A 26,450-nucleotide genomic window follows, 5' to 3' on the forward strand; every position below is an offset into this window, starting at 1 on the left:
ATGGCTAGTGAGATTTAAGTATGCTATAGATATGGGACATGAAAACAACGTCACGCCTGAAAGAACTGGCCGGAGGGAAAGAGTTGAAACAGAAGTGACGACCTCTGAGGGGTCACAACTAAGAAAGCAAAAAGAGATTAATGATAACCAAGATCTGTTGCTGCGACGCCCATCTCTTTTGTCTCGCCTCCCAGAGGAGAATATCCCGTGTCCATCAGGCCCGTTTGGCTGCATGTAAGTTGATTGGAAGTGACAGCGATACAGAAAGACGCCCCGAGAACATGACGTGGAGCCCAGCGCCCCCTAGCTCAAGCCGTCCAGTCTCACGTCGCTACTGTTTTCTTGGCGCAGACGAGTCATGATAGATTTGACAGCGAGGGGAGGCGAGAAAATCACTTATCTTTCTTCCATCATCCCAAGGCCTCTCTTCTACCCATCGTGGTTTTTCCTTGTTGAAAAGTTTTCGGCTACTGGTTCTCTCTCTGTGAGCATCTCACTCCTTTTTTATTATTTCTTCTCTTCATCTTCCTTTCTGGAAGTCTGGAAGATCTGGTGAAAAGTTCTTAGATTTGTTGAGAGCACCAGATTCCATGTTGAAGCCCTCGAGCGTGTAAGAGCCTTACAATTAGTTATAATCGTGCAAATATACCGTACATGACAGTACAGGTGCATTTTAATGCATGTTCATTGCACAGGATGTTGCAAAAGTCGTGTAACCCTTTCATTCTTTACAATTAGAGCCACAAATAATTGGTAAATAAAAGATCAAGATTTCGGCAAAAAAAAAGGCACATTTCGGGATCAAAAGCGGCATTTCGGTTTTAAAATTATTAATAAAATCCAAATCAGAGTATTAAGTTTATTCCTGTGTATAGGAGTACATTGTTCGTTCTGAAATATTTGCAGCTGAATTAATAATTTTTCCGTGATTTGCATAACTCACAGAATAATTCGGACTCCAGAAGTGTTATACTTGGAAGTTAAGTGTGCAGTCATGGATGAGACAGCCAAATTCAATTAGATGGTTACTTGTTAATTTTAGATATGTGTTATGGAGTTAAATATAGAAATGTTCGAACCCATGTGTTTAAGTTGATATTATATAAATTGTGTTAACAATACACAATATATAAAGAAAGTAAAGAACATGATAAGAAGGTGTCGCGTCTGTAAATAAACTATAAATTTCGTGTTTAAGAGCTTATTTCGTGATGAAACATGGTAGGAAAATGCATCCCATACCTTTTCAAGAACATAGCGTGTTATTTCATACTATTTCGTGTTCCCGTCAAAAACGAAATATGCATGCCTCTTACTTATAACACGGTTTGATTTTTTCTTATTATTTAGTGTTACATTTCTGCCACCTTTGTCTAATAGCGACGATCAGATTGAGCGATGGCGTGATGAAATTGATGAAGGGACACTCAGAGAGTGTACGGGACCCTTGGCGTCGTAGCGCGCTACGCTAACCACAACGTCACGGAAATTGACTACTATTAACTTGACAATAGAGATATTCACACCACGGAAGTGGACAGAAGAACATAAGAAAATGCAAATTTATGCTTCATCTTCAGTGGCGTACGCAAGGGGGGGGGGGGATTGCTGGGGTTCATACATTTTTGGCCCAGTATTCCTAAAAAAGACCGTCAAGGGCAGGAAAAGATGCAACATGAGTGGGTGACTACTAAAAAATAAATAAACGTAACCCCCTTCTTTTCGTAAATCGTGGGTACGCCACTGTGCATCTTGTAGCACTTATTTTTATGGATGGCCACAAACTCTGGATAACGGATAATCCGGATATCAGGATAATCAGAATATCCAGATAGAACATATTTGATGAAAGATTTGTGGAAAATCCATACAGTGATATACGAAAATGGCGAATAAATGAATATGTGAATAGCACGTAAAACGATTGAACAATAAATCTGTCCGGATAATGCACACATTCGAAACCCGAAAGCACTTTCCATATACTTCAAAACATTTGTGTCCCCCATTCTAGAACACTGTTCACCCATCTGGAACATGGCTGCCTATTCTCATACCTCCAAGATCGACAGTGTTCTCAGCTTTGTCCTCTTCATCGTTCGATATAGAGTGACACACCTACCAAAAGGAGATCTGTTTGTGAACTTACACATTAATACTCCACAATCTCGTAGGTACATAACAGCAGAGGCGTCTCGTGAACGCATGCTGTACATGCTGCGCATGCGTCAATCGTGGGAAAAAGGACAGCTTGCTCTGCGACGACATTCATGAACATTTCTACATTCTAATTTCTTCATATAGGAGAAGTATTTATTTTACACGAGAGCGCTGAACTAAGCTTATCTTACATTTCTTGGATCTGAAGTGAAAGAAAGTAATAATTATTTTCCCACAATTGATGCATCCTTCACTTCAGATCCAAGAAATGTAATATAAGCTTAGTTCAGCGCTCTCGTGTAAAATAAATACTTCTCCTATATGAAGACATTAGAATGTAGAAACGCTCATGAATGTCGTCGCAGAGCAAGCTGTCCTTTTCCCCACAATACGAAACTTTCCACACTGCAACTTCCAGACTCACTCATACAACGTTCCTAATCAGTTTAACTTCTCTAACCAAATATACATTTTTAGCTGTTATTCGTCTTCTATCAACTTACAAAAAATTGTACATAAGTAATGCGATTGTGAAACTCATCTCTCTTTATCTTGGTACAGTGGGATCTATGAGTATTACCGTGCAAATTGTCCATCACCATGTTCGTCTACTTTATTTTACCCAATAAGAGCTTCAAGAATTAAAAGAAAGCTCAAAACAAACTGTTGACAACTTCTGCACCAGCATACATAAATATCCATCGCTTAAAAACACATTGGATGTAAGAGAGAAATTAATGAAAATAGTCATGGACAATTTGTACGGTAATACTCAAGGATCCCACTGTACTGTTTTGACTTTTCATTTATTTTTAGCACTCTGCTGTACTGGAAATTTCAATAGATAAATAAATCCATATTTCTTTTGCATAAACTACTCTATCTTTGGTGCGTAACAGGTTATGAAACTCCAACCTGCACAACGCCAGTGGAAGAAGAGTCGCGAAACCAAAAAGGATCATGGACCATTAACAAATGGGAACACTATTCTGTTAAGGAACGAACATGCATTAAATCCAGAGCGGCAGCTGATCCAATTCGCTCGCTAACTATGCAAGAAACGCCGGACCAATTGGGCGTCGCCAGGCCTACCAACCTTTCCCTCCCAGCCATATTGTTGTCCAAGTGTAAGTAATCGAGGAACAAAGGGCGAGAGGCGGGAAAAGGGCACCCTCAGGATTCGCCCGTCTTCTTTTGCACATGAAAGGGAAGGGCTGGTTCGAGGGGATGGGGAGGACGAGGGTTGAAAGTGACCGTTAGCGAGGAGAGGCCTCTTTATTAGCCTCGAAAACCGAACAACCCCCACTTTGTAATAGCCTTGTTTGAAGTGCTGTGGGTGCGTCGCTCTACTTAGGGAGGGGGGGTTGGCATGTAAATTAGGATGGTAACTTGCACGGACGGGATGGGGGTGAGCGAGAGGGTTGCTCATATAGTGTGCGCGCGGTTCACTTTAGACGTTTCAGTTTATAAGACTCTTCAATGAGTTTGATTAAGGTTATATCCGCACGAAAACTTGAGCATTTTCCGGCCTGTGGAAGCTTACGGGGGTAACTTTGGTCACGATTATCTCGAGAACAAGTCGACAGAAAATTTTCAAACTTTACCTCAACACTGAGAAAGCACGTTTCTAGAGAACCATTATTTCATATTTTCATTTACCGCATCAAAGTTCCAAAAATTAATTAATTTATTTTACTCTTCAAATATATTTTTTCACTTTTCTTGGCAGGACAATACTGCAACCAGCTAGCTCACACAACAAGAAATACTTATTAATATGGAAACCCAGGAACTCAGTGTTGGCAATACTGAAATATCTACACTATATTTTCGGTATCCCCTGCTTTTAACGGTTCCATTGATACTTTTCGGAACTCAACGTATACTGAAATTCGGTATCTAAAACTCAATACCGAGCAGCTCTAGGACAAGGGACAAAAATAAAAAAATAAACCTCTGAATCACCGAAAACAGCCACGATATTGCAAATCTAACAAATTGTATCTACTCAAATTCATTTTACAACATTCAAATCAATCTTCGTGTGTGGTGTGGTTTCGCTATTGTCTAAGATTTCTATGCTAGAAAATAAATTTAAAATACCATGAATCTATCACAGATATCTAGACAGCAGAGGGAAAAAACTCCTAAAGATTCACTTGAAAGACTAAAGAGGTCAAGTGAATCTTAAGGAGCTGTTCTTTCTCTGCTGTCTAGATATCTGTGATAGATTCGTGTCACTTTAAGGTCATTTTCTACCACAGATATCTAGACAACACAGAACAAACCACACAAAAATTCACTTCAATGGTCTAGATGAAATTCGAAACAGAATGAATTTTTCAAAACGGGACATATTCAAGCGTCTCCGAGGCCCACCCAGCTTCGTATAAAGTGGGTACGTGGAGGAAACTCTAGGGGGTAAAGGCGGCCAGGGGCGTGGTGCTGATCACATCACCCCCAGCTCGGCCGAGATCAAGAAAGTGTGGGGCCCTAACCCCACACCCTCTATACGCCTTCATGGTGTAATGCAAATCACAGGGGAGCACTTTGCTTTAGTGAATACCTCGCCTAACCTTAAATCTGAGATTTGTGAAGCTATATTCTAAACCAGTAATGAATTTATATTGTAATTTTCGGGTGGCTAGTTCTAAATAGGCCTATCTTAAATCGAAGGGTTGTTCAACATTGTAACAACTTTAGGAAAAAAAAACTGTATTTAGCTTTAGGATATGGTACTGGTATTAGTTGTGTTTTTTGTGGACAGATGGCATCCTTTTCTGTATAGTGAAAATTCCATGTGAAAGAACATTAAGAGAAACAGCACGAGCATACAATGTTAACTGACATTATCTATGCTTTAATCCATACTTATTCTAACGTTACGTTTTGAGAGAGTACCTCCTCTGTCGTCTTCAGGTGAGTAAAGCACTAGATAGTCATTGAAGATTATTTAGCATTACATGCTAATAAGATTTGATGAATGTTGGTTACCATGCTTGTTACTTCCAATCTATTTTTTACAATTCCTTAAATATTTGTTATATTGTAGGCATGATTCGTCGTACAATTTGTCGTGTGGGAACCAGAGGGACGCAACTCCAATTCATCATATTTACAGGAGAGAGGAAATAATATATTCTTACGAATATACGGCTGACTCTTAAATAGAGTCAGTGAATTGGAGATACGTGACTCCACTTTACTGTTAAGGATTAGAAGTGGAGTGACTACAAGTAGAGCCCTTCAGAGGAGTATATTTAAACAAAACTAAAAACAGCAATTTTGGAGTTACGTTTCCTTGGTTCTTATAGGGCGAATTGCAAACACACCTTAACAATACAGCAATTCAGAATTTGAGTTTGTGTATAAATTAAATAAATTAATAAGAATTTTTCAAGTTTTTGGCAATTAAAAATATACCCACTAATAAATACTATTCTGTCACTAGTCAGAAATAAAACGGCCTAACGTAATATTTCAAAAGTTTTACAGTGTTTCGCCGAAGTGAGATTTTGCAATAAATAAGGCAGTATTTTCCAAACAATGTAAATGTTTAAAATTACATTTTAAAGGTTGTTACTTTCCTGGGGCTTAATGTTGAGGATGCAATATATTTTAAAATATAGACAAATTAATCTTGGAAAAGCAATAGCCATAATTATTTTTTTTTATCTTGGCGCATACCTAGGTATACTGTAGGACTAGTTGTAAGGAAAAAATAGGTCTTACCTTGACTTGTGACTCTGTCATTCCTAGGGCGTAGGCTAATTTCGCTCTCTCGGGGCCTGCCAGGTACTTCGTCTGCTCAAAGGTCTTCTCCAATGCGAATATTTGTTGTCCGCTGAATGTCGGTCTCGTGTGCTTCTTTTTACCGTCTTTATCCACCGTCATACCGCCAGGACCCACTGCAATGCAAGAGAAAGTTATTTTGTAAGATTGCCACGATAAACAATAGAAACTGCGCAATATTATAGTTCAAGGCTTCAGCATGAGGCTACTGCGCAACAGATGCGCATGGAGATGCGTGGTGTTGCTATCCGGCGCATGCGCAGAATGAGCTAAAAGCTATCAGCGTAAACACACTGTAAGATGAGCAAAGCATGGATCTTCCTTTGCTATTCCACTCCACCAACTACACACAGAACTCGAAATACATCCAATCAAGTTTGATGCATTTTTTATGCATTAATCGACACAGCAAACGCGCACTTTTGCGTTTAAAATAGTTTTGCATGATCTGTTCAGTACACACGGAACAACATGTGATAAAAGTATTGTTCTCAGTTGGTGAGTACATCACATGCAACTAATACAAGTACACTTTTATGCATTTCTGCGTGTATTTTGATGCACAAAAAGTACATCATTAGCAGTTTATAGACTCGAGTTATTGGAGACAACTATGTCATGGCTCATATAATCCTCGTAGGACTCAACTTTAATCTTTCGTTTTAAAATATATGTATTAGGTCGAGTTTTAGAATATGAAGAACAAAGACATATGACCGTTGCCAGACATTTTTGAAAGGGTTCTAGGCCATGGATAAAACTTGAAGAGTAGAAATAATTACATGGTTTTGTTTATTATTTTTATACAATAATAACTATTATAAACTAATAAAATAAGCCTATTTTATTCCAAATTATTATTATACCCCTGAGGAGATTTTGCTACTATAGATCGATCAGTTGAGTAAACATCCAGCACAACTCTTTTTCATTATCTCATACTTACATTGAATGCAGTTAGTGTATTGAAATGATTAGTTGGTCTATTTTCTTAACTTATACATGCCTCGGTCAAGAGAAATTTTAGTCATAAAGTTTGTGTTCTGTGACCTCTTAAACTTAATTTTTGAAATTTTGAAAAGTGTGGAATCATTTATTCTTTGTATTAAGGTCGGTATTGCTGCTAGAACCATTTTTCGTCGTCTTCTTCTTATAAGAGAACCAAACACATCAAGCCTAACCTAACCATCACAGACTATTTACCACCCCAAAAAGCTACCAGCCAATGGGAATGCTTGTAACAGTTGTAGCAGCAATCACTACCTTGTATTAAAATGGTAGAATGAAAATATAACCTGATTTCTGTATAATTTACAATCATTTCTTTAGATCGAACCAAGTTTTTACTGTGATTTATCTGTTGGAATATTAACTGAACTTTATTTATATTATTAACACGCTTTCTGCTTTTTTGTAACTTCAAATGAACAATGTCAATTTCCAGGAAAAGGTTCGACTACCATGTACACGTATATAGACCTAGACCTACATGTATATTAAATCACAAGCTACGGGTCAAGTTGTAGAAGATTAAGATCTTTTCCAAGTCCAGAGACATCTGACATTATCAAAGATTCACGAAAATGTCCACCACCACAGCTGCTCCATTGGACAGTCAGCAAAGGACCAGGATACACGAACAAGAGATTAGCAAGAGTACATTGCCACTGACTGTACGTACAACCATCCAGCTACGGTTGGTCGACGTGGAAAGGGTGTGACGTAAAGATCCATTGATGAATGAGTGTACAAGGAATAAGATCTGGCAGCCCTGACCTGCCATGTATGGTGCTTCTGCACCGTACTGCGCACAATGCAATGTAAACTATCCCATATATTAAGATCTTCGGTTTCAACTTTGCACATGTTCAAGCGAGCACCAGGACAATTGTGAATGACGAATTGCCACGGTAAGGAAAATGAATGAACCAACATTCAATATATCACTCACAGTACAAACATGATAAAATCCTAATCCCGTATATTCAAAGCTCTCGCATAATAAAGAGTTCATGGAGATATATTCAGCTTACACTTGCCTCTATAAAACAGGGTTATAACTTCGAGTTAGAAGAAAATTGACCTTGAATATTGTATATATTTGTATATATCTAAGCATATCCAAATAATGTGTTGGAAACGGGGCTAATTGTAGGTGGCAGCACGATAGGTGTACTTCAGTCAACTGTTCTCCCATTTAAATACCTAGGTACAGTGGGATCCACGAGTATTACTGTGCAAATTGTCCATGATTATTTTCATTAATTTTTCCCTTACATCCTATGTGTCTTTAAGCGATGGATTTTTATGAATGCTGGTGAAGAAGTTGTCAACAGCTTGTTTTGAGTTTTCTTTTAATTCTTGAAGCTCTTATTGGGTCAAATAAAGTGCACGAACATGGTGATGGACAATTTGCACGGTAATACTTATGAATCCCACTCTACATGGGGAATTCGATGTTGAACGTGCTGTTATCATATAAAATTACACGCTTAATTTGATTTTAACCTCAGAAATGGTTACGGACCACGATAGATCAATAAATCAGTGCTTTCAAACTAGGATTTTAAAAAGGATGATTGTCAAAAAACAGAAAAGATGTCGAAATTAGAAAACGTTAAAATTAACATACCAGTATTTTATATCACTTGCAATTTCCACAATTTTAATGCTTTAGTAGTGGGAGTGAGTGCGATAACAAATAATACATTATAATCCAATACGACTGTACTTTTATTTACATAGTTGTTAATAATTTACATATTAAATATCATACACAAGATTGTGTATGTGTGTGTCGATGTACGCACATTAGAAACGAGATATCGCAAGTATCCATAAAGGATATGGATACCTACGCTGTAGAATGCTCGAAATGCATACATGATACATTGACACCTTTGTCCAGGCTGGAATTCGTATCTGAAACCTTCGGTGTAATAACATCATGTGTCGATCAGGAAACATACCTAGTCGCTGAGGCGCTTGAGAATATTTCTCTGTGGGGTATTATGCTGTCTTGTGTTTTGTCATTGTGCATTCCGAGCTTCGTATACTGCTCAGCGCATAAGGTAAGTTAGTTTTAATGTGTGAATTATAATTAATATTTAAACGACGATTTTCATTTTATTGAAAAAGCCCTTACCGTTATTTTTTTCAGTAAGGGATTTGCAAATACTGCTTACAACATCGCAAGTATCATTATTCTTTTGTATTTCGCTTAGGTAAGACTCCCAAGTTGTTATTTTCAAGTCGTCTCTCTTAATAAGGGACGCTAATGGCAAGCCTGCCACGCGTGGAAGTTATGTCAGGGCAATCGTTTTCTCTGTTGGGTTGCATACATATATATAGGTTAGATTTTAAGCGCTTTCGAGGTTATGTTTATAAGGAAAGTACTTGTTTTTATGATATCTACCATCAGCCAAGCGTTGATAAAGTTGTTTTAGAACACCCTGTATATAATTCTGCATAACTATACAACTATATATAGGCCTATGTATGTATATTTGTGTGTGTTCAAATTTATCCCCGCCCCCCACCTAAATTAACAATCCTGACAAGATTTTATAAAATTTGCATTTTATATACTAATACTGTCAAAATATGCAACATGAATGACCTTCCATTTTTCTCAAAATACATACGACGACGATTATCTTTGAAACATGTATCTTCATTCATGTACTTGCATAAAAATCCTCATTCAGTTTAAGACCAATGATAAGTGGTTTAGTTCGCAATCTAATCACACTCAGACAAGCTGCAAGAATAGGTGCAAAGTAGAAAAAAAAGAATGCATCAATGAGCGCATCAAGTGCATGCCAAGAGTGTTTAGAGGTCGCATATTTGGGTCCCCCTGTTCTGGTTTCTTCTGTTCTCTCCCGGAAACACATATGCACACATGAGCAATGCTCCCGACGAACTAAACGTGCCGCGAAAGCCATTCGCAGGTTTAACCCCATCGCACGGAGCTTTTAAGTTCGATTTATGTGACACTTAACACGTCATAAGCTTCGTTCAAATTGTGGTCCTCATAAACACGGCGACTTCAAACACATTTACTGCATGGCGGGCAATAGCCGGGCGACCGACGACGAGGTATATGCCCCTTTTTTTCTTTTAACCCAAGGGCGCTATATCTTGGTTCTAATTTGGTCATTGAGAAAGAATTCTTCAATTAGCCTGTTCAGCCTTGTACTGCCGTTCAACACGGCAAGGTTACTTTTCACAGATAGATGAACTTTACTATAACCATGACAGGAACTCATTAGATCGTTCAAAAATTGCAAAACATTCTTAATTGATTGATTTGCTTAATTTTACTTCACTATTTGTGCCAATTATGGCTAATTTGCGATGTGAATGAGTGATGACATGATGAAATTTATGAATGGACACTCACAAACATCCATGCCCAGGCCGGGATTCGAACCCAGGACTCCTGTCGTCGTAGAAAACATTCTAAAATTTCCATTTTTCCGTATCCTGTTGGACTGTTACAAGTTATTCGTAAAATATACAATATTGTACCTTTAAAATTTAACGGTATGGCTGTTAATTTATATAAAACTGGACGCAACCATTTTTTAAAGAAATGAATATCTTATCATGCATATACATAGATAATGATTATAATTTACAGCTGGGTGCACTATAAATATGTGTTTAAAAACAATTATACTTATATTTGAGTAATTATATAATGACCGTTAAAACTTTAAAAGTTAATGGTCGTTTTTCTTACGGTGGCACCGGAAATTGACTTCCCAAGTGTAACTTCTATAGTCAACCTTTTAGTGTGTTCAGCATTCTAGGTGATTGTGCGGTTTGCTTTCGTTGTTGTCTATGTATCTGTGATAGATTCGTGTTGTATCTGCAAAGCGAATTGCTAAAACACTATGCATCACATTCGCTAACGACCTAGCAGTATCGCTTCAGCAGAGTGTACAAAAAGTGCCCAAATAACCAGTGGCTTCAACTTGCATGGGCCTGTGGTGCTGGAGCTCACACAATAATTTGACTACAATTAAATTTTATTTTAAAAATTGTCCCCGTGCTTAAGAAAACAAAATGGTTCATCATTAGGTATACACATTAAAAAAATCATAACTTAATTATTGACCAAGTATTATCAAAATATTCATAAAAAATTGTTACATACTCCAACACAACACTTTTCAGTGCCCTATATCCATGGTCACATCCCTATTGAGAAAGTAAGGTAGGATAAGGGCATTAGTTAGAAGTAAGCTTGAATATGGTTCTAATGTTTGGTTCACATATTATAAATCCCAGGAGTTGGTAATTGAAAGAATTCAAAAACGACTTTTAAGATATTTGTATTACAAAAAGTATAATGTACCATCATATTATAATAACTTATCATACAATGACCTACTTAATGAGTTTAATTATGAAAGTCTTATTAATAGAAGGGAAATAACACAACAAATATTTATGTACAAAACAATGCCTGGCATCATAGATAACCCTACTTTTCTCCAAAAGAAATGTTTCAATGCAAAGAAATGTGGCAATTGATGTCTTATGATATTCCTAAAACAGAAAGATTCAAGAATTCACCATTATTTAGAATGTCCTTTGCGTACAACAAAATATCTGTATTGCAATCTAATCTTGATTTTAGTATCTCAATTAATGAGTACAAAATAATATTAAGACAAGTGTTTACAACATAAATTATCAGGTTTCGTGTTATACTTAGCAATATATCACTGCATATGAATAAAAATGACATCTAGTTTTGTTTTTTTTATCTTGTTTTGTATTGTTTTCGGTGAAGCGCTTCTAAATTGCTAATTGGGTGTTATATTATTCTATAGTATAGTTTTGTAATTTATATTACATTATATTTGCGTATGTGTTCTACCTGTGTTATGTCTCACTGTATTATATTATGTGTTTTTTTTTAATTTTTTTATTGGCAACCTTTTGTAAAAGGAGATAATTTCTCTGTTGAAGGAAATAAATAAATAAATAAATAATTAACCAAGGGCACCCGCAGGGTTTTTTCTCAGGGGGCAGACTCACAGAAACTTTTATTATTATTACTTTTACTTTTGTTATTATTATTATTGTTGTTATTACTATTACTACTATTTTTTTTTTTTAAATTTCATACATTTATAATTTCCATATTCTGTATATACAATTTGCATAACTGTATACATAACATTAATTCATGAAGGACAAGAAGCTGTTTTTTTATAGTTAGATAATTATTAAATGTAACCCAATTTAAAATAATAATAATAATAATCGCTGTAGCTTCCGGCCTGTAAGTCAGAAAACAATACTTTTTTGTTATAAATTATCTCTACTATTTCACCATTCGAATTACATTAACTCTTTCCAGAAATCTCATGGGGGCAAGTACCCCCCCTGCGGGTGGCCATGCTTATAACCAGGATAAGGACCAATAAGCAATAGACTCTCAAAATAGGTAGGCAGAAAAGCACCGAAAATAGTAAATAGATACTAAATTGGTAAACTTCGATAAATTTTTCATTTTCTACGATCAGTCACTCACAAAGTTATTTTCGAAAGAGGCACTTATGACTACAATAAGGGAAAAATAGCCACTTTAAATTAATGTAGACTATTCCTCCCAGGAATGGTCTGAAACTGGTTTTAACCGTAAAAGCCTACATTTGCTGGCCAAAAAACAAGAAAAGGCATTTGGGGGCAAATCTATTATTGCATAAAATTATACAACAAATCTGACAGTTCTGCCCACCAATTTTTCTTTACAAAAGTTGGCACCACTGCAAATATCATTTTGTTGCAACATGATGGCTGAACAGAAAAACGGCCATGCTCAGGACAATTCGAAGGCAACAGAAATCACATTTTCATCGTCCTGATAATCTAACTCAGACGTGGGCCGTCTGCGATGATTGAAATTTATGAATATGGCGTTCCAGCTCCTGTTCTATCGCTCAGAGCCGTTAAAGCAGTTCCGCGCGCTACAAGAAATGGGGCAGCCGATGTCCTAACGAAGACATATTCCTCAGTTATCCCCCTCCTTTCAGCTGAGGATAGAATGTGAAACGGCACGAGACATAACTACACACATTTCACAGCGACAAAATAAAGTGCCAAATGTTCATTTCCCACAGAACCCAACAGCGATATTCCTTCTGTGTTACAGCGCCATTACAAGTCCTCTTTGTCCAACACGTAATGGTTCTTTCATAGGTGTTTCTGAGCCGCACTGGAACGATTGCGACAGTAAAACCGAGGAAAACGTCCTAATTAGCAAAACCTTGGGAACTGCCTCTTGAAGGGGAAAGAAGGGGGGGGGGACATTCGGCGTGAAATAGGACACGATTTTGTCCCACCCTCTTTTTCGGGGAAGCTTTCTATTCTCGCTCTTTTTAACATGCAAATGGCCGTAATATTATGGTCGTTCTCGCCAAATGATAATTTCATTCATTCCCGCGTGGCGGAGCTGCGATCGCAGTGGCTGGGTTCAAGGTCTGTTCCTGCCTCGGTGGACAACTTACGCTCTACAGAATGTTCCCAGATCGAGTCACAGGTAGTGTCAATGCACTTAAGGAGCATTGAAATAAAAAATGGTACCGAAATTACGTTTAAATGTTTAGAATACTAGAAAAAACTGGACATTTGGAAATACTCAGTTCTGTACAAGGACGTATTTATGGGGGGGGGTCCACGGAATCCGGACCCCCCCACGAAAGACTTACTATAAGTACCAAAATTTGTGTCGCCCCAGTCGACTGCAGCTTTTTCAAGCGCTAACTGTTGCATCTGTGTTCTATTAATCTGTGTTGAACTCCGTTTTATTTAAAAGGATGTTAGATTTCTTTCTTTAAAAATACTTAATTGTTAATATCACAATATGTAAAGGATTTTAAACTGAATTATAACTGAAAAATAATTTAGTTGGTTTTGGTATTTTGTTAAAACGCAAGAAATTTGTAAAACGTTATAATAGCAATGTAACTATGAATGTGTACACAACTCTAGTGTCACCTTGGAAAAAATGTATAAAAGAGCGATAGCTTTGTAAGCGTATGAGACATTCTCCTCGTTGCTGAAAGGCTGGTGGTTCGGGGCACGTTGGGGAAATATCTTTCCGCGCTCTTCGGGGCGGCTTTGGGATACTTGCATTCCAAGGCGGATATTTCTATACCCAACTCTGAAAAGGCGTTCTCCTGCATCATCAAGAGACTAGGGTTTTAACTGCGGTATAACTACTGTAATAGATTTTGGCCTACAAATTATATTGAGTGAATTGCAGAGGCGTCTCGTGAACGCATGCGGTGCATACTGCGCATGCGTCAATTGTGGGAAAAAGGACAGCTTGCTCTGCGACGACATTCATGAGCATTTCTACATTCTTCATATAGGAGAAGTATTTATTTTACACGAGAGCGCTCAACTAAGCTTATATTACATTTCTTGGATCTGAAGTGAAAGAAAGTAATAATTATTTTCCCACAATTGACCCATGCGTCACTTCAGAACCAAGAAATGTAATATAAGCTTAGCTGAGCGCTCTCGTGTAAAATAAATACTTCTCCTAGCTATATGAAGAAATTAGAATGTAGAAATGCTCATTAATGTCGTCGCAGAGCAAGCTGTCCTTTTCCCCACAATTGACGCATGCGTTCACGAGACGCCTCTGGTGAATTGTCTGTTTAAAAAGTTTTGTATATCGTCAGAAGTTCAAATAAATCTCTAAGTAAAGAAATCCTAATGATATTTCATGCCAACCCAATATAGGTAAAAAATAAACAAATCCTGCACCACAGACCACGCAAGGGCTTGGTCCCACTAACAAGAAGCCTTTGAGAAGTCCGATACAAGGGTTATAACCAGACTAACATAAAGCCCTAAAGGCAGAAGGTGCGTGTCAAATTACATAATGAAAATAATGAAATAATAATATAACTAAAATTAAGTTATGAAAATATACTTGTTTAATCGAGGTTCATTTATATCCGCCGAAAAAATTGGAAGGCAAGGATTATATTGGGATCACACGACTTTGAATGACAGTATCAAAGAAGATTTATGCAAGATCTATATTACTACTTATAATAAATATGCATAAAATATTACAAGAAACTTTTCTTTTCGTCAACTGAATGTAACATCTTTTCTGATAGTCATTTGTATTCAATTAATTATCTATTTGACATTAATTTCCTTCCAAGTGCAGTAGTTTTCTTTTACAAATTTTGCCGACTTCAACACATAGGCCTACGTAAGCTAGATATGTGCTGTTATATCACTATTCTTTAACAGTCTTTTTTTGCCTATTCATGTAATGAAAATATAATATTAATTTAAATAATTAATACTGTTATTAATTATAATAATTTCAGTTAATTTAATAATTATAATTATTTAAATTTACACTAGGTATTATTATTATTGTTTTGAGACATTTGGTTCGGACCTTCCCCCCGCAATATATATTTATAAATACTGCCTGGTGCTGCAATCCGAAAATTTTCAGAGCGTATACGCTAAGTTTCGCGTAAAGTTGAGTTGTGACCACGTTTCCATTGCACACATGGATGAAATTATTTAACTTATAAAGAAAATGCCATTGTTAGTAGAATACTGATGTTCATAATTGACATAAGAAAGGCATATTTCATTAAAGAAGGTATTTTCAAAATTAAAAGTACGAAACACGTATTATGACAACTCCCGTCGGCCATTACGCAATCCCGTTCCTCTCGCTGTTCATTGGCGGAGACGTCTCGCGTAACTACTTGCGCAGAGACTTGTTCTCGTTCGCCTGGTCTACAGTTAGCTGGTACGGAGTTTAGCAGAGGGTATACTCTAAACCAAAGGGTATATGGGGTATACCCTCGACTACAGCTCTGCTACAAGTGAGGGGAAAAAAGATATGATAAATTATGGTAAAGAAAAACGTAAAATGAAGCTTATTTAAATTTGGTTGTAAACATGCTTTCAACACCATAATATAGGGATTTTTCTTTCTTCCAACGCACAAAATTTTGTCCCCCCCCCCCAAAAAAAAGGTATATCTGTCCTCCTTGTTTTGAATGTATATTTTGGCCTAACATATTTCCGGATATATTACAAGAGTGAAATGAAAACCGTGAAAGTCCAATAAAACTTGTAGGGCACACTGTAAACTGCTAAAATTGACATGAGGTATCAACTCTTATTTACAAAACGACCTCAAGGCTGCAACCCTAATCAAATGAGCTTCAAAACGTCATTTTTGTAATTTAAAAAAATGGCGCCTCCTATACACACTTGCACCAGTGAAGAGGAGTGGTTTCTTGCGCTCTGTCAGCCTAAATCTTTCAGAAATTCCTCGGCAAGTGAAAATTCAATATCTCTGTGCATGCTTAACACACCAGCAAGTTTACTAATGGAGGAGAAAGTTCGACAATGGCCTCAGTTCGCAGGCAGATGGGTGGAAAGGCCGTCGCAGTGGCTCATAAGTGACTAAAAGGAAAAAGTCCATTTTTTTACACTACGAAGTGGATGTATACAAAAGCAGGTGTTCTAGAGAAAGCCAGGGTAGCCCTATTGGTGGATTCTGGCAGTAGTCCCTCCGCAGACCTTTTGCACCCTGAAAGATAGTCCCTTCAATGCCGTCTAAAAACTAGAGTTATACAGCATTGTATGCTGTTCAAAGCATTTACTAGCCTTATTCTTGCTTATGAATTCATAACCATTCTTCAGTATAGCACCTACGGTGACATTCATTCATTAACTTCTGAGCAGGTGACTTAAGAACATGCATTTATGCGGCCCGCAAGGAAATTCGGTTGTTACTCCGAAGTAAAAAAACACACACAGAACCAAAAACGTGTCAATTGACAGACATATTTTGATTTCAATAACACGTTAACGTGCATAAACTGCAAATGATGCACCTTTCAGTGTGTCAAAATACACATAGGAATGTATTAAAGTGATTTTTTATGAGATGAAGTCCCGTGTGATGCACTAAAATGCATCAATTTGGAAGATCAGACAAGATAATTTCGAAGATTATAAAATTACACATTTAGCTGTGTCAATTGATGTATTAAAAGTGAAAACTTGTTATCTTCGAAATGAGCTTGTCTGATCTTCCAAATTGATGCATTTTAGTGCATCACACGGAACTTCATCTCATAAAAATACCCTTGAATACATTCCTATGTGTATTTTGACACCCTAAAAGGTGCATCATTTGCAGTATATGCACGTTAACGTGTTATTGAAATCAAAATATATGTGTCAATTGACACGTTTTGGGTTCTGTGTGCAGCCGAACAAAATCGCGGATGAAACATTTTAGCCGATTTTGGACTTGCTGCCGTCAGCAGGACAGTGGATGTTCTTTTTCCCTGGATATGAGTTTGTCTACGCTGGTTAAATTATTGCACGATTAATTTGGTTTATTTTACTTAGCATTTCTGCCACACTTGGCTAATCGCGAAGATGAGGATGAGTGATGATATGGTGAAGTTGATGAAATAACACTCACAAAGAACATCCATGCCCAGTCCAAGATTCAAACTCGGGAATCCTGGCGTCGTAGCATGCTAACCACTCCGCTACAACGGCCAGCTGTGTAAATTCTCCTTACATGGTATATTACCATTTTCTTCATCTCTCGTATTTACAACGGTGTTCATTTTAAAAACTAATATTTGCATTTTAGAAAGTCACTGTAGTTGTGGAAAATAGTGACACTGAAGCTAACACGTGCGCTGGGAGGGAGGGGCAAGTGCTGGCGAATAGAAAGTGGGCACCGCGTGCATTAATACAAATTTCGATAACTTATTGGCCACACGTAGTTCGTTCTAAAGCTGGAAACAGAATAGACCCCAATGACGTATTCTTCATTAAGGTATACAGGCACTAAGTCGTAAATCAGCAATAGATCTGTGACAAGAAAAAATAGCAGACTGCCAAACAAAGACCTCAATCAGGGAACAGCTAAGAGTAAGAGAATGGGGGAAAGCGAAATATATCCAGGTTGTGAGAAAAAATGAAAGAGGCGCGCTGGCATGGTTCAGATTGGGGGGGTGGAAACAACTAAGAAAGAGAAACGAAGCAGGGGAAACGATATGTCCTTTGTGCGAGGGGGAGGAGACGGACAAGCATATCCTACTGAACTGCCCTTCTACACGTGACCTAAGGGACAAATGGATGAAAATCTTAACAGGGAGGGAGGTGATAGAAATGGTAGACGACAGAATAAAGATAAAGGAAGCGGGGCAGCAAGTGGGGAAATACCTGGGAGAAGTAAGAGAACGGCGGGGGAAAGCTATTAGAGAAGGCAGCGAAATGAGTGATCATGCTCCAGACGAGCCATCTTTATAGTGTAAGTGTGTGTAAAGTAACATGTATGCGTGTTTTGGTGAGAGTGCAGGAAAAGAGAAGTGGGGAGAAAGACTGGAAGAAGAACTGTTGAGGGAGGGGAAGAATGTGTATATAGGGGACAAAGTTAGAGACAGCTTAAAAGAAAACTAAATGTAACAAAATATTCTAGAACAATCTAAGCTAAGTAGTGCGTACAGCCTATGGCTCGCACAAAATTGTGCAACCCACATAAAGAAATCTAGTAGATAAGAAAAAAAACAAATGAAGGTTTTAATTTGACTCTCCTTTGTGTTTAGTGCATAAAAAAATAAGTCTTTTTGTATATTGTGTCATTGTTGATCACTTTGGTTTGCATAAAAGAGTTATTCATTTTTGCAGAACAATCAACATGTACATTTCCCCGGAGGAGCTGCTAAACAATTGAATTGGTCTTCATCACTCCCCGAGGCCATTGAAGATGTTACAATGTTCTCCTATCTCCTGAAGAACGGCCTCCAGCTTGCTAATATTGTTTTCTCCCCCCCTCCATGTGGAACAGCGGCTCACAGAATCGCTCGTTGTTAGGGCCAGCTGACGTCGCCCATGCAATGACCAGGGGGGATCGCCGGAGGGTGGGGGTGTGGTCGGGTCAGATGGAGATGGTCAGGATAGCCAGTAAATCAAATGAAGAAAATCTATGTCGAGAGGGGCTGAATCGGGATCGCTGGATTTCTTCTCTGTTCAAGTTGCAGCCAAGTTTCTTGTGGTCTTTTGGCGACATTCTGTTATGCTTAAAGTGTGTTACGCCTTGCCTATTTACTGGCTATTAAATCTTACGTTTTGTTTGTTCACTATTGTTATTGTGCTATTTTTGAATTCATAGTTTATTGACAGGGGTGTCCAAGGTGGAGGAACTTTTTTCCATGTAGCCTATGTAATAATATAAAATTCAACATGTATGCATATGTTCTATATATTAAAAATGGATGTTGTATGTATGTTTGTTACGGCATAACTCTCGATCGCCTGGAGCAATTTCAACCAAACTTGGTACACATATGACTTGCAATCTGGAAAGAAATACTATGTGGGTAAGACTCCTCTGGCACCCCTAGGGGTGGGGTGGGAAAGGGGGTGACATCATGTAAAAATAATTGAAAACGACCGATATTAGTGTTGAATCCATAATTTTCGGGGTCGCTAAGATGAATAGTGACACTCCCAATGCCGTGAAACTAAAAATGTTGTTTATAATCAAGTTTTGAGTTAAATCAATATTATAGTGAATTTGTAAAATATTTTACTTTATAATTTGTATACTGTACTTATACTTTTAAATACATGTAAATAAAATTAGTTACATTTTACACTATAGTTAGAATCCATTATTTTCGTGTCTAATAAAAGATTGGGATAAATAAATACCCGGGCAACGCCGGCTAATCAGCTAGTATTTATATAAAACATATGTAAAAAAAAGTTTACACCTTTACACTGAGCAATAAGTGCCATGAGGCAGGGGAGGGGGATCAGAATATATTACCTCAGTAATTCACTTGCTTTAGCTGGTTCCAACAGCACCGTATGTAGCTAGATATTTTGGCGCCATAGGTAGGACTGGGGTTTGGCGCTTGAGAAACAGAAAAAAATGAAAAATAACATACTCAGGTTATATTTAGGGATTTATGGATTCTGATTTTAAAAAAAAAGTTTAGCATGTTTAACAATATTTCAGTTGTGTCTTAGTGTCTAAGAAAGACCTTTAAGATCTTTGGGAAAAAGAAAATTCCAGCAGTGTGTTGGCAGAATATACCTCTGCCAAGCGTAAATTTCTACATCGCATATTTATTCTGACTTTGATGAAGGATAATAAAAACTTTTAATGTCGCCTTTGGGTACAGCTTCTATAGCCCCCCTCGCTACGGGCCTGGGTTCCAAGTCACTTTTTTCGCCGGCCCCCGTGGCGTAGTGGTTAGAACATCGCGCTACGACGCCAGGAGTCACGGGTTCAAATCACGGCCTGGGCATGGATGTTTGCGAGTGTCCATTCATCAATTTCATGATATCATCCACATCTTTGCACATTAAAGAAAGGTGGCACAAAAGGCGAAGTAGAATAAAGCAAATTAATCAATCCAAGTCACTTTTGCCGCTAAGTGTATCAATTTCAATCTGTTACATGAAGAAAAGGAAGAATTTAGAGGGGGCAGATCGAGTAAAGTGTACAGTAAAGTTAAATAGCAATAAAAAACCCTGATTTTCAGTAACATGATAGTAGCAGACACGCTGTTGTAATTAAAAACTTTATGGGGCTTATGACATGATCTGGAGGGTCACGCCATGGACTTTGGGGCTTTGGGACCTCTGATTGTTGAAGTTACGTTGAACAACAGTGGCGCTGATTAGGGGGGGCGAGGGGGGACAGTTGCCCACACTTTTCGAAACTTTTGCCCCCGCACTATGCTAAACCTTATCTACAAAGGGAAATATACTGTCTTTGCCCCCCCTAGATTTGGCATCTTGCCCCCCGGTTTTGGTAATCAATCGCCGCCACTGTTGAACAATATTCATTGTTCGCAACACGAAGAACTGGGTGTAAGGAGTGATCCTTGTTTTAGACACCCCCGTTCCACTCATGCTGCTACATAGGATTCTTTGGGTGGAGTGGGTGATCCGAAAATGTGGAAAAAATAGTAGATCCGAAATGCTGTTAGATTACGTACATGTGACCAACAAGGCTATGGTAACATTGCAGCTAGAATAAGACGTAGGCCTACAATTGTAGAGTTGCAATATTAGACTATGGTCCAAAGCAACAGAAAAAATCAACTCATCGACCGCATTTTGCATATTAACGAGGCTCTGGCGACTGGACCCACAGCCAACAAATTTCGGCGGCATTTGGGGGCCGTTTACCACTGTACCTCCTCTTGAATTTACGTCGAATTTTCTTTTAATCGACAGATTTCAATGTTTTACGTAATGTAAAAGTGGTTCCAGCTTTAGGAAAGCACAAATAACCGAGATATTTGATCCCAAAGAATGGCCAACGTAAGTTAAAACCTGCAATTTCAGAGTATTTTCGCAGCTTTTTGTTATAGCTGCTGTTGTGGAAAGTCGTTTTGGGTGCTATATTCACTTGCGCGACGCCTTCGGGCTGTTCTGCTACACGGTAAAGTAACACGCTATGGTAACACGTACTTTACTTCACAAGAACACATTTCCGAGAGCCAAAATCAACTGAAAACGTCCATGAACAACAAAATCTTCATAAACCATGCACAATATTTCACATTCTCCAGGGGGTATAGAGGATCAAGGGTACAGGCACTTGTGTCGTGTCTGTCTATTTATGTCTCTTATTGCCCCTTATCCATATCTATAATCGTTCATTCTCATCTTCGCAATTAGCTCAAGGTGGAAAAAGGCGACGTTAAATATAAAAAAAATGAAATCAAATCGATTAACTTCTCTGAGTGATCTAAAAACAATTCAACTTTGCTGCAGCCTATCCCCAGGATATTGTTTATAGGAAAGTACTGGAAATTTTACACGAAGACAATGGTAGGCTGTTACCATCTTGCACTCAGCCCCCCCACAGGTTAATGAAACTTCGCAATTGCCTAATAAGCTTTTTACATGCAATGTGCAACGATATAATAACTGTGACTTAGGTCACATACCTCACAAAGTTGAACAGGTTCTGACGGTGGGGTAAAATCATCATTACATGTCATTGCTTCGATATATGTCTAAAGTATTTAATATGTGAAGCAAAACAAGGCATCACCTGGGGATATATTGATTGAATATGTGTTCAACCAGCATAAACAGTACGTTGGTTGGCCTTTTATAGTTTTTGGGTGCAAGTCTGCGCGTTTTTACTTTGGGGCTATAAAAGTACTGGACATTTTTTTTCCTTTCCTCTTTCTTTTCTTCTAGAAGGAGACACCAAACTGCGTGGAGGGCCCCCTCTGAGAGGAGCTAAAGAAGAACTATATAGTGGTTGTTGGTCTCCATTAAAAAAGACCGAAGAACGTCGAGTCCAAATGTTACCGGTAAAGGTTTGGTTATATCTTCTTCTTACGTTCGCATCGAACCATTAGTACAGATGGTGATTTACACCGTGAATAACCTGGCACCATTGTATGGCAACGATTCACAAAGATTGTTTTCATCTTCCTTTTTTTCTTCTTCTCACTGAAGAGAAAATGTGGTCTGTGCATGGAGGAAGAAGGGTGTTCTTGTAAGTGTTAATCCTTCTCACATTTGCGTCATCACATCAATCGTACCGTGGAAGGAGGCTTTTCACTGCGGGCGCATCTAGGACTGGTGAAATCCCCATTGTCCGTTGGACGACAGGACTTCCAACATTATATACGATAAGGGCGTTGGTACATAAAGGAACTAGAAGATAAAGAGCCATCTTGCAGCATGGCTGGAAATGATGGTCTGGGTGTTGCTATATAAAGTTACGGAGCAGGTGTTTCGCAGTGCTTTAAAAAAAAGACAAGAAAACGACCATAGGCAATAGCTTGGGATTTCGGACCCAAGGAATCTTCATTCTGTATTCATGGCTGAAGCCATTAAGACCTTGGTGTTTAAGAAACGTTGTGATGAGTTAGACTTCTTCATGAAGTTCCCCTCCCCCTCCATGAAAATCCTGCAGGCGTGCCAAGTCATGAATCAGACTAATTTTCATCCGCAAGTCACCGTTTAATGTCATCCGTAACCTTTGTCAGCGAGTAAATTGTGGTATTAGTATTATATGGCCGCATTAAAAACAGGCGAGGTGGGAAATAGCAGAAAGGAGACTGCATCTGAGTAGTGTTTGACTACATCACGATTTTTTCAGGTATGGAAGGTCGCATTATCCCCCCCTCACGATCCATAAAAGCCATCAGCTACCTAATTGTGGTCCATACAATGAGGATTTATTTAACTTCAATGTTTGGTACAAGGTGCATTATTTCATCCTGTCCTACGTTTATTACTTTAAATAGATAAGTGTACGATGTACAGTAATTCAGAAGATGGAAACATCACAGTGAACGGTGCTCTTTTGTTTCGAAAATATAGATTTTGTTACAAAAATTGGATCTAGGTATAAAATCGCACTTTTCATTTCAACTGAGCTCGACACTTGGATTATCTGTTTGTTCTGAAACACAGAAGTTTTCAAATCTAACATGCGGAATTAAACGCAAGATCAACTTGTAACTGCTGGCGAGAAACTGTTTTTAATTCACGTTTTCGCCCCTTCAAAAGATCTGTATTTTGTGCCAATTGCGATACACTGAGTTATGTGTCTTCGCACTTCAATCATATTAGAATCCTTGCTTACAATAATACAATCTGTGCATTACGTTAGTAATATATATTTTTAAACATTCAGCACTATTAATAAAACTAGAAGCTGTATTAGAACTGTATCATACTTCCAGAAAGGGTATCAACATTTCCAATAACATAGTTTTCTTGCATTTTGTACCGCGAATTGCATTTTCATAGTTATGAACATTTAGCCAAGCATGATTATCTCAATAAATTGTTACCATTTCTGAAAAGGATATTTCTCGGACATCAATTCACTAAATGTTCGAACACGGAATATGTACTGTAAACATTTGCACAATCTGAAATTGTGCAAGGGCTAGTTTAAATTTCACTAACAGAGATTACAGGAACCATTTTAACTCCAAATAATAGGGTACGAAGGTGGGGCTTCGTCCTTGATATTCAACAAACGCAATGAATGACGTGAGATGGAGATCTATTTTCTGACGATAAGTATTATATTTTTAACGGGATTTATACAATTAATTTGCTACGCATGAGTTAAGTTACGTTGAATTATCCTTGAAAAGTCTTTATTGAAAAGAAAACACCCCAGAAGATTCTTGTGTCAAAATCCACACGAAAATTCCCAAATAGAAAAAGTATAGATGATTTCCTTTGCTTCAAATTAAGCACTATTGCAAAGATAGACGCTTTCTGATTTATACTATAAAAGTATGTAGTCTACCAACAATTCAACATAGTATTTGCTGTAGTAATGCAAATATATGAAGACTTGTATCATAAACCAGAATCATAAATAAAACACATGTAAGTCTTCATTACAATTCATGATTGTGTGTAATTTGTTTGCTAGGGAATTTCCAGCAGAAAGTAACTATAAAAGAAACTTCGTTACTTTTCAAGTGCCAGTAACTGTAAGTGAGTTACTTTTAACAGTTATTTTTTGAACCAAGTAACTGTAACTGTTAGTTTAGTTAGTTTTGAAAATTAACTTTCCGAACCCTGCTTTGTGGGCTAGCCCCGACGATGAGAATGGCTGAAGATGAGGGCAGGATTCCATCTCGGACCCTTCGGATGTTAGATCGTGTCAGTTGCTCACGGTACAAGTTTCATATTTCCTTACGTGGAACCTGAATGTATGTATTCCTCATCAAAATTTCTCTCTCGAACGAGAAGAGCTAGCATTTTCTTTTTCTTTTTAGGATAAAGCAGAAAAATGACGACAACCACAATTCAGCCCTTTTAACCATTGTTGACAGGACATTCATTCGACCTATCGGGGAAGGGGAGAACAGGGGGTAAAAAACAAAAGGACGCTCTAAAAGCGCCACATGACCCCTCCCCCACCCCCTCTACGTGTACGCGAAGCGACAGAATTACACTTTAACTTTTTATCCTTTCTTTTTCCCCCTCCATACAAAATGATTTTCAGCGGCTATCCCTGGTCCAGTGTGTGTGAGACGCCCTTACCCCACCCCCTTTCGTAGCTCCGTGTTTCCTAATGACAGCATTTGCATGCGCTCCGCCACTGCTTAGGGGGTTGCTTCTGATTCATGCGTGTGTATGGGTGTCCATTAGTAATCGCTCCAAATTACCCCGCCTTGCTAACGTTCTCGTATGTGAAAGTGAAAAAGGGGGTTTGGGGGGGGGGGCTCGTTCCGTTTTTGGTTATTTCCCCTCTTACCACCCCTTCTAATTTTTTGGTCACAGTGGTCGCCAGTCTAATTAGGGTGTAGGTTTTAACGCCCTCGAATCCATCAGGAACTATTTTCTTCCGGAACTATTTTCGCAGGCATGTCGTAATAGGGACGGTGCTTAGATGAGTTGTCCCTCTTTGGCCAATAGTTTTCATACTCTTCGAGACCTTCCAATCAGGTAGAAGATCCATAACAGATTCAGAGGCCCCGGGTTCGAATTCCGGCTTAGTCATTCTTTCTTCATTCATCAATTTCATCATATGATCACACATCTTAACATTCGAAATTAGCGAAAAGTTGCAAAAGGCGAAGTACCTAGTATATTTAAACCAAACCAATTAATCAACCATACCATAACAACACTTGGAAAGCACCATGTATATATTTGCACATAAAAAAAAAGCCGGCCTTGTGGCGGATTGGCCATCACATTGCGCTATGACGCCAGGGGTCCCGAGTTCCACTCACGGTCTTAGCAAAGGTGCCTGTAAGTGTTCATTCGTCAATTTCATCATATCATCACTCATCCCCATCTGCGTAATTAGCCATAAGTGGCACAAAAGCGAAGTAAAATAAACTAAATCAATGAAGCACACTTTAAAAAAACCCTGCCCCCCCCCCCCCCACCGAGAGGGCATCTACCCCAAAGCAAAAAAGCTTAATTCGCACACTATTATATTCGATTCTTGTTACTGAAGTACAATATTATGTGGAAAAGGGGAATTTTGACTTTGAAAAGGGATATTGTGCCGTCAGATCTGGCAACATTGGATCCATATTCGTGAAGCGCGGAAACAGCAACAACTTTTTGGCCAAGATTTGCTGCAAGAATTTAGAGGGAACTAATACATTGCGAACTGGTGAACGGGGGAGAAAATGTAACGTACCATAAAAGAGGCGAAACAAAAGAAAAACGCAAATGAGCAACGACCTTAGTTGTTCCGGTTTTTCCTTCTTTTTTGTACAGAAATCATAAGCTTAACACCAAAAAGCTGTTCCCCGCCTCATAGGAAAGGGCATTATACAGTGCCGAAAACAGATTGTGCTCATTAAGGGCCATATTAATTCTCTGCGAACTGCGAGCCTTAATCCTCTTTAAAAGTTGGACTAATGATGTTTGAGTCGCACAGTAAATTCGGCGAACGGAACGCCTCAATGCGGGTTTTC

At 38.2% G+C, this 26,450-nt stretch overlaps 1 protein-coding gene across 1 annotated transcript in view; it reads right to left on the bottom strand.

Moving 5' to 3' along the window:
* LOC146004452 (homeobox protein Nkx-6.2-like) overlaps positions 1-26,450 on the bottom strand; it is a 91,622-nt gene that overhangs the window by 26,081 nt on the left and 39,091 nt on the right. Inside the window, exon 3 of the mRNA XM_083143306.1 lies at positions 5,893-6,052. Within this exon, the coding sequence (XP_082999432.1) occupies positions 5,893-6,052 (160 nt within the window). The remainder of the gene's footprint in view (positions 1-5,892; positions 6,053-26,450) is intronic.

The sequence above is a fragment of the Lepisma saccharinum genome, chromosome 21, assembly GCF_977018435.1.
Source record: "Lepisma saccharinum chromosome 21, izLepSacc3.1, whole genome shotgun sequence".
In the NCBI taxonomy this organism is placed as follows: domain Eukaryota; kingdom Metazoa; phylum Arthropoda; class Insecta; order Zygentoma; family Lepismatidae; genus Lepisma; species Lepisma saccharinum.